At 45.3% G+C, this 9693-nt stretch overlaps 1 protein-coding gene across 3 annotated transcripts in view; it reads right to left on the bottom strand.

The window, feature by feature from the left end:
- Positions 1–7742, bottom strand: part of Dap3 (death associated protein 3) — a 29099-nt gene extending 21357 nt beyond the window's left edge. The window contains exon 1 of one of the 3 annotated variants that reach the window (XM_028753092.1): positions 7724–7742. Coding sequence is in view for 1 of the 3 variants with exons in the window: in XM_028753090.1 (XP_028608923.1) it covers positions 6487–6489 (3 nt within the window). In the remaining 2 variants the exon portion in view is untranslated. Of the gene's footprint in view, positions 1–6486; positions 6619–7545; positions 7669–7723 lie in introns of those variants that run through there. The other 2 variants (XM_028753091.1, XM_028753090.1) reach the window with 2 other exon arrangements.
- Between the last annotated feature and the right edge of the window lie 1951 nt (positions 7743–9693).

Consider the following 9693-nt stretch of genomic DNA (forward strand, 5'->3'; position numbering starts at 1 on the left):
TCCACTTCCTCCAGTGACCTCCACCTCCCAAGAATTCCACACCCTCCTCAGTCAGCACCATCAACTGAGGACCACATGTTCAAACAAGTGAGCCTATGGGGGACATTTCACAGCCAGACCTTATTACAGTATTTTATTATTTTATATCATGAGTTTTTTTATTTTTATACCACATGCTAAATTTATCTTTTTGTATGGTAGAAATATTTAATTAGAAAATTCTACTCTTTTGGTAGTGAAAAGAAATTTAAAATAAAGTATTTCCTAAAGATCCCATCAGATGTGGGGTATAGTGGCTCATGCCACTAGTAATTCTAGCTTTTGGGATGCTGAAGGAATTCTTGGACTGAGGCAAACCTGGACTATATAGTTGATTTATTACGAGAGCCCGAGCTACAGAGTAAGACTGTATCTACCCCATCCCAACAAACAAGATCCGACTCTCAGTATTAGTCTGAAACCATAGACTATACCAAAGTAAATACATACTATTTTTTTCACTGTATATTTTCCACAACAAAGTTCAAAGAATAAATTAAGGCATTTTAATAAACGCCTCATTTAAATAAATAGAATTATAGTAAATATAATAAGTCACATGAATGTGGTGCCTTCTCTTTCTTTCCCCTTTCTCCTTTCTCTTTTCAGATGGGATTTCACTATACAGATTAAGCTGGCATTTATTTCCTGGCTTTCCTGCCTCTGAGTACTAGCATCTTCACCTTTTTACTTAAAGGAAGCACTTTATACCATCTCTTTGTCACATCTGAACTCTTAGCATTACTACTCTCTTTTTATTTCATTTCATTTTATTTTTTTTTAGGAATACAGTCTCTCTCTATAGCCCTGGCTGTCCGTCTGCCCCTGCCTCCACAGTGTGGAGTGGGATTAAAGGTGAGTACCACCGTGCTGGTCACCAGCATCATCACTCTTAAGCTTTGGATCTTTAAAAAGAAAGGGCTGCCTGAAGTCACTGTAGTGTTGCCACAGTCCATCTGATGCCCTAGATGACTTTTACTGGGTAGCACGGTAGTGTGAACTTGCGAGAAAGAGATGGTTCAGGCCCTAGGTGAGATGGAATGGTACAATGTAAGAGTTCATCAACTTGATCGCCATAGCATTCCAATATGTAAACTGTTCATTTCTATAATTTTCCAGCTAAGATTTCTGAACCATAGTTGACTTTAAATTCTTTCTTTGCTCTTAAGATTTATTTAAGAGTTATTTATTTCATTTTTCTGTCTATGGATATTTTGCCTGCATGGATGCACTGGATAATCTGTAACTGAAACTGGAGTTACAGATAAACTATCACTGCAGCCATCGTGTGAGCGCTGGGACCCGAGCCCAGGTCCTCTGCAAGAGCAAAAACTGCTCTTAACTGAGCCACCTCTCCAGCTCCCATCCTTCACCTTGGAATTTGTAGAAAGCAAATTCTTTCACAGGTAGAGATTCTTGTACTTCAACGTAACTACAACTACCTAGCACTGACAGAGTAACTAAATGAAATCTCTTGATAATTGTTTCTTTCCACCTGTGTGTCAACATAGTTATTAAAGCAACAACAGTAACAAAGTTGTACAAATTTCATTTGTTACTATGTGCCAATACCAGGGAATACAATGAACAAAGATGAAACCTCCAGCACAGTCAAGAGGGCGACAAACCATCCAGGACAGACTGCTCAGCAGGTCAGAGCACCTGCTGATGCTGCAAAGAACCCAGGTTTGATGTCCAGCACCACACAGTGACTTACAACAGTTTGTAAATCCCATTCCATGGGATCAGGTACCCCTTTCTGGTCTCCACAGCTATCATGCAAACATGCAGAATACATAAATTTTTTTCTAATAAAAGATTTTATTTTTATTTTATGTTAATGAGTGTTTTGTCTGTATGTCTGTACTTGCATGTATGTCTGTTTCCCACTCCTCAACCCCAGGCAGCTGTGAGATGCCATGCTGGTGCTGGTAACTAAGCAAAGGTCCTCTATCAAGTACTAAGTGCTCTTAACCACTGAGCTTTCTTTCCAGCCTAAAATAAAAACATTGTAAAACCAGCCAATTCCTTAACTCAGTCACTCAAGAAACACGAGAAGCACTTCCACATGCTCATGTATGCGGAGTACAGATGTGAACAAGACTATAGGGTCTCTATTGCTCCCCCCTCCTCTTTGAGACAGGGTCTCTATGTAACTTTAGCTGTCTTGAACTCATGATCTGGACCAGCCTGGCCTGGAACACACAGAGCTCCTTCTGCCTCTGCCTAAATGCTGGGAGGAAAGGCGTGAGCCACCCAACTTCCCTTTCACCTGCAGGGACCCAGGGCTCTTTTGCTCTATAGGAAAACCACAGCCCTAAAACATCACTTCTCAAGATGTTTGCTGACTACTAACTTAGGTCTAAGGCCAAAAATTTGAGAAATAATGCAGTCATTAATTTCATGATTAACTTTGAAATACATATTAAAACTCTTAGGGAAAACTGTAATAAACACCTGTATTTTGTTTCTCTACTTAGTTGTTGTGAGGCAGTCTCATATAGCTTAGGCTGGTCTCAAGCTTACCACGTAGCCAGGGATGGCCCCTACCTCCCAGTACCAGGATGGTAGGTTTGTTCCACTAAGCATACTAAGAGACTTCACTTTAAACTAAATTCCAAACTTAGTCTTGGAACCCCTCTACTGCAAAGGAGCACTGATACCACTGTTGTACATTATAGTGGAGGAGGCTGCTATAGGGCAAGGTATAGCTGAGAGTATGGGTTCAAAGCTCTTGGTCACAGGCTGGAACAAGGTTGTATCTACTCCACTTGTTAACTGTTTTACTTAGCTCTCTTGGTCTTAGTTAAGCTGGTCCATAATGGCCCACACCTTTTATACCAGCATTTGGGGAACAGAAACAGGTGGATCTCTGTGAGATCTAGGATCTGGAACACTGAGTGACACCCCATCTCAAAAAACAAAACAAACCAGGGCTGGGGAGCAGCTCAGCTGGTACAGTGCTTACATTGCAAGCACAAAGTTCTGGGTTCCATCTCCAGCATTTCATAAATTGGGTACAGGGGTGTCCACTGTAAATACAGGGCTTTAGAGGTGGAGGCAAGAGGACCAGAAGTCATCCATCCTCCACAGTACAGTAAGTTCAAGGCTAGCCTAAACTCTGTGAGACCTTGTCCCCAAAACAAAACAAACCAACCTATACTAAATTACATTCTGTTTGGCTTTTATCTTAGTGGTGTTAGAGATCAATTCAGGGCCTGGTACATGTTAGACAAATAATCTACTACTAAAAGACACCCCAACTAGCTCATTCTGTCTGTCTGTCTGTCTGGTCTCACATTCATATAGACTGGTCCTCAACTCTCAGCAATCCTCCTGCCTCTAAAAAGCTGAGAATTCAAGTGTAAGCCACAACACTTAGCTCTAAATGACATTTTCAATGTCATTTAAAATACTTATGAGGAAAAAAAGAAAACAAAAACAAAAAAACCATTTGCAAGGACAGCCAGGTGTGCAGATGTATGCCTTTAATCCCAGCACTCTGTGAGTTCAAGGCCAGCCTGTTTTCTATACAGCAAGTCCCAGGCTACAGTATTACACAGTGAGATCCCATCTCTAAACAACTAATAAGGAGAAAACAAAATCATACTGATGAACCAAATAATTCCAAAGAAGACTATTTCTGGGGCAGGAGACTGGGCTGGCAGTGCTGGGATCAAATCCAAGGCCTTGTGTATATTAAGTCAGCACTCAATTGTGTGGACTGAAAAGGACTGTATGGAGATTAGTGGAGACTAGTTGTTTTCATAATTTCAGGAAAAAAAAAACCAGTGTTGGGCTGAAAAAAAAAAAAAACTCAGCAAAGTGCTTGTCATACAAGTTTAATCTCTTGACATATAAGAAAGCCAGGCACGGTCGTAGATACTTTATAATTCCAAGATTGGGGTAATGTGGACACAGGCAGGTCATTGGTTAACAAAATCCAGCTTGCCTGAGTTCCAGGCAGGTGGCTAAATCAGAAAACAAACAACAACAACAACAAGAAGAAGCCTGGCATAGTGGCACATGCCTTTAAATCCAGCACTGGAGGTAGAAGCAGGGGGAAATCTCTTGAGTTCAGCCTGGTCTATAGAGGGATGTCAGGGCTACACAGAGAAACCCAAAACAAACAAAACAAGAAAAACTAGTAGGATGGCTCCTGAATAATGACATTTAAAGTTGACCTCTGGGACTCCAAGCCTGTGTATGCACATGTGCACAGCACAATCAAACATATTTTATGTTGCATTTTCTGCTCCTACTTCCCCAGGTTTGGGTTCCTGGAGAAACACTGGGACTACAGAAGGAAATTAATGTTTTTCACCCCCAATCCCCTGCACCCATTCAGGGACTCACAATTTTCTGTGATCCAATATCCTCTTCTGGCCTCTGGGGGCAACATAGACACACAGACATACAGACACACCACCCCCTTCTGGCCTCTGAGGGCAACACACACACACACACACACACACACACACACACACACACACACACGATGCACAGACATACGTGGAAGCAAAATATCCATACATACAAAATAATAAAGAATTTTTACTATGAAGGCAGTGTGTGGTGCAGGGAAAGAGTTAGGTTCTTAAGAGACAAGAAGCTACAGTCTAAAGACCAAGTTACAGATTTCTTTGAATTTCAAGCTTCACTTGGAAAATGCAATGTCTCCATGGCTGTTGTAAGGGTTCAAACAGGACAGTAGTTCCTTAATCCTTTCCAGTCTCTAACTTTTTCACACCCACTCCCCCTCAATGCCGCTGTTCTGAGACAGTGTCTAGTCAAGACTTTGCTGTATAGCTGTGGATGACCTTGAAGTTCCATCCTCATGCCTCCACTTCCCAAGTGTGAAGATTATAGCCTTGAGCTAGGCTAGTTCTAGTATTTAAGTATGTGACACTGATTTTAAACATTTCCATTTACTTTGAGATAGACCATGTAAAGAAGTTAGACAGTCTGCACACATGCAAGCACACACCTATACAAAGTTGCACACAGGAAGCTACTAAAGAAAGATTAGTGTAAACCTAGGTGGGCTCCATGAATCAGCTAGGGCTTGGTTAGCAAAAGTAATTTTACAGCAAGGTGATTAAGGCTGATTTTCTCTTTAACTCAAAGAAGGAAACATGAAGACAATACTAATGCATACAAGTAATAGGGAAAGGTTGGGTTATCTGAAAGCCAGGTGTGGGTTCCTGCCTATAATCCAACCACTCAAGAGGCTAAGGCAGGATGATTGTCAGAGTTCCAGGCAAGCTTGGGCTAAAGAGTGAGACTGTGTCAAAAAAAAAAAAATCGCAAAAGACAATTTAAAATTTAACCCCCACTCCAAAAAAGACTAAATATTAATTGAATGGATTTTGGAGATGAATAGAACATAGTAATGTTTAAATGTCCCCCTGAATCACAAAGGTAAGAATTCACAGATAAGAAAGGAAACTTAAGTAACTCATTCCTCTAAAATTTTGCTTTGCTTTTTTGTGGAAGACTAAAAATGAATAGATCAAACGTTGGGGTTTTAAAACATCACATAGTTCTGAATTCACTCATCAAATGTCAACATGAAAACAAATACCAGCGGCCAAGGAATGTCATAGGTCTGGTTTAACTAGCAATTTAGATGACTAGAACACAAACTACCAATTACACCTACAAGTCTTATCAACGTCAACAGTACCGTAAACGATAACAATAACACTCTACATTTTCCCTGTGCCCAGGAGCTAATTCTACTTTACATATATGATCTCCTTATTTCATACTCCAACCCTGAAGGCATATTTTGGGGTTAGCTAATTTTATACGACCAGCATCCCATAAATAACTTATAAAAATAATTTGAAGCCCTAAAAGATCAAATCCAGAAATAAAATCTAAGTGCAGGCTTTAATCCTCTAACACACTGGTTCTCAACGTACGGATGGCGACCCTCAACGTTCGGATGGCGACCTTGAGGGCCTAAGGACCCTTTCACAGGGGTCTCATATCAGATATCCAGCATATCAGATATTTACATTACGATTCATAACAGTAGCAAAATTCCAGTTATGAAGTAGCAACAAAAATAATTTTATGGTTGGGAGTCACCATGTGGAGCTATACTAAAGGGGTGGTAGCATTAGGAAGGCTGAGAATCACTGCTCTAAAATCAGGCTGCCAGTTGAAAACCGAGTTCGCACAATCTTTAAGAAGTGCACAAGGATCACACAAACATAGTAGAGGATAGCTACCTTTTGGGACTTTAACTACGTTAAACTACGTTAACTTACAAACAGACTTTCTGCCCTCTGATCCCAGGTCCGCAGCCCCGGGACTGGAGGATGCCCTCTTGGAGGGTTACCGACGCTGCTGCCCTCTCTCCCTATCTCGGGGCAGTTCGAATACACGCTCCTTTCCCTTCTTCTTCATCGCATCCCCTGTATGGCTGAGTCCCCTTACCATGAGTCCACCACTAGTACTCCTGCTTCGGTGACCCGCACACACTGCAGGCGGTTGGATCTGAGGCGCCCGTCAAGCAGCTGTGAAGCAAGCTCGGGTCGTGTGGCAGGAAGCTACCCAACGCGCAGTCGCCGCGGCTGCAACCACAGCCCAGCGGAGGGGCACCGAGCCACCCGCCCCGCGGCCGGAAGCGGGCAGCAAGCCTTGGCGTCGCGGCGGCCCGTCCCAGGAGGTCCGTGCCTAGGTCCCTTCGCTCGCTACTCGAGAGATTCCCGTCCCGGTGGCAAGCCTCATCTACGCGGGCGTGTCGGCTTCTCCCCTGCCCCGGCAGCCGCTCGCAATGGAACGTCCCGCGGGGGGGATTGTGGGAGGCGCACGCTTGAGGGGTGGGGGCGAAGGCGGCGGCGGCCGTGGCTGCCGTTGGTAGCCGTGGGGGCGGGGAAGGGAGGGAGGGAGGCGAGCCGAGGAGAAGGAGGAGGAGGAGGAGAAGGAGGAGGCTCGGGCTCGCGCCACGGAAGGTACGCGTGAGGGCCGAGAGGGAGTCGGGAGCGCGCGAGCTGGAGCCCCGGAGCGAGCGCGTCGGTGCTGGCGGCGCGGGGCGGCCGGAGGCGGTGGTTGGAGGGCGCAGCTCGGGACCAGTCCAGACACACTCGGAAGCGTGCCGGCGGGCGTGCGCGCTGCGCGTCCGGAGTCGGGTGAGGGGGGGCGGCGGGGAGAGCGCGCGGAGGGAGGAGTGGGAGGCGGGGGGGCACGAGGCGCCCTTCGCTCGCTCGCTCCCTCCCTCCCCTGAGCTGCCGCCGCCGCCGCCGCCGCCGCTGCTGCCGCCGCTCCCGCCGCCATTTTGGGTTCGCTTTGCGGAGGGGGGGGAGACGATCCCGGTCTCGGTTGCCGGACCCGCCTTCTCTCGGTTTCCCCTTTCCGACCTACGCCTTTGGCTTCTCCTCTCTCGCGTTTCCTCCGGTCCGCTTACCCGCTGGCCGCCTCCTGACAAGCGGGAGGGTTACGGTGTGGACACAGGGAAGCCGAGGCGCCAGGCTGACACCCTCTCTCCCCACTTGCCTGCACTCGGCGCTCTCGGCCTCACACGGTGAGTAGTGCAGTGTGAGCAGGCCTTTGAAGGCCCAAGTAGTCTCTCCTTGGCTCCCCGTGATCCACTGTCACCCCCCCGGACCTGGACCTCCGGGAGAGCGGGGTGAGGATGGGGGAGGGGAGAGAGGGAAAGGGATCCTGAGCTTACCGGGAAGTCCCTCTAGGCGGGGTGACGGGGTGTCCCTGACCAGCGGGCTCTTGGTTTGGGGGAGGGGGACGAGAAAGTAAGCGAGTGGAGGCGGAGTCGCTTGTGCCCCTGACAGGTTAGTTTGTGTAGTAGGCCCGATTGGAGCATCTCCCAAGATCCAGTTTATGTCTGTTTGAGTAAGGGACAGAAGTAGCAGGGGAGATGGTCTTTAGCGAGTAGTTTACCTGTACAAGATCTTTGGTATTCTCTAAAGGCGGAAATATGTGCAGAGATGACATAGTGATCTCTGTGTTAATAAGTTTAACGAATGTCACTCGTTAGTTTCTACTTGGAAAGAAATGTTTTGGGTCTTGAAGACCAGATGGTCTGTTGGTTTATAGCTTCTATGTTTATATGTGTATATGCAAGGATGGAAAGTGTTCAGGAAGAGTTTGTCTGCATTTGGGGAAGTTCCCTTTATAAGTTAGCTTATTTAAAAACAAATGCTGGGACGTGTCCTCTAGGTTGATAAATGTGCATGTATTTTAGCATTAGTATGGTTAGTATGGTAATACAGTATGCATGCTAAGATCAGGAAGGGGAGAAACTTGACATAGTCTGTGCCTTTGAATAGAGTCAGTTGTGTAAATTATGAAAACCCAGAACATCATCTTCAGAGTGATCGCTATCGGGCTGAGAATAAGGAGAGTTGTTTTTGGCCGTGTGGATTTATAGTAGCATAAAGTTTTTATGTTCAGAATGCTCTTTCAGTTTCTTTGTAATCCTAAAACCATGAAAATTATAGGAAAATAGGAAATCTAGGCATAAAGAGGTAATTTTCCAAGGTCATGTGTTAAATTAGTGGCAACGTTGGGATATCTTGATTACTAATTTAGTAATGTATTGTCCATATCATAGAACCTCAGGAGATTGTTATTGACAAATACAAGTGTATTTGGAAAGGAGTTAAATATGATTGGTTAGATTATGCTTGGGAGAACTTAAAAGTGTCAAACATGTATAGACTATACACTGTCCTTGCCTGTCCCGTATGAGACAGGTATTGATAATTAGGTTGTGTTTGCAGAGCAAGCAGAGCACTTCTGGCAGTTTAGTGTGTGTGACAGTTAAAATGCTTCCACGGCCTACTTTTACTTTGTACCGGTGTAGCTGTTGTTTGTGGCTGGTTGTTTGTTTGTTTTTTGCGCTCGAGTGTGGGGCCCGAGTACATCTAGGGAATTAAACCTGCTAGCAAGCATTCTACCAAAGAGCCACACTGGGCAGCTTGACTTTATTTCTGCAAGAGACAGGATCTTTTTCGACTGATCCAACAAAAATATTATTGCATCCCTGTCTTGGGGTAAGAATTCTCAAAATCTGTTGATTAGCTTGTTGAAATAGACAGGGATGCATAAAAGGGGGTTGTGAACCTACTGAGCGAGCCAATAGATCTGTGGAATTGAAACCACCAAACCTTTTTTAAAAGCCGTTCAGTCTGAATGGTGGCACACACTTGTAATCCCATCATTCTAGAGGCAGGAGGAACATGAGTTCAAGCTCTTCTCTATGCTTCCTATTACGTTTAAGGTCAGCCCTGGTTCCTGAGACCTTATCTCAGCCAACAAAACAAGGGGCTGGAGATAAAGAACACTTACTGCTCTTCCACAGCACCTGGGTTCCAGGTCCCAGCACCCAGCTCAGGTGGCTTATAACTGCTTATGACTCAAGCTCTAGGGTATCTGGCACCCTTTTCCAGTCTCTGCTGATGACTACACACACACACACACACACACACACACACACACACACACACACACGAGAGAGAGAGAGAGAGAGAGAGAGAGAGAGAGAGAGAGAGAGAGAAAGAGAGGGGGGGGGAAGGGAACGAGCGGCGGAGGCGGGGAGGAGAGAGAGGGAGTAGAGGGGGAAGGGAGAGAGGGGGAAGAGGGGAGAGATTTGAAAAAAAAAAAGTAAAAAGCTACTTAATTTAG

This window comes from Grammomys surdaster, unplaced genomic scaffold, assembly GCF_004785775.1.
Source record: "Grammomys surdaster isolate TR1022 unplaced genomic scaffold, NIH_TR_1.0 125946, whole genome shotgun sequence".
NCBI classification, from domain to species: Eukaryota; Metazoa; Chordata; class Mammalia; order Rodentia; family Muridae; genus Grammomys; species Grammomys surdaster.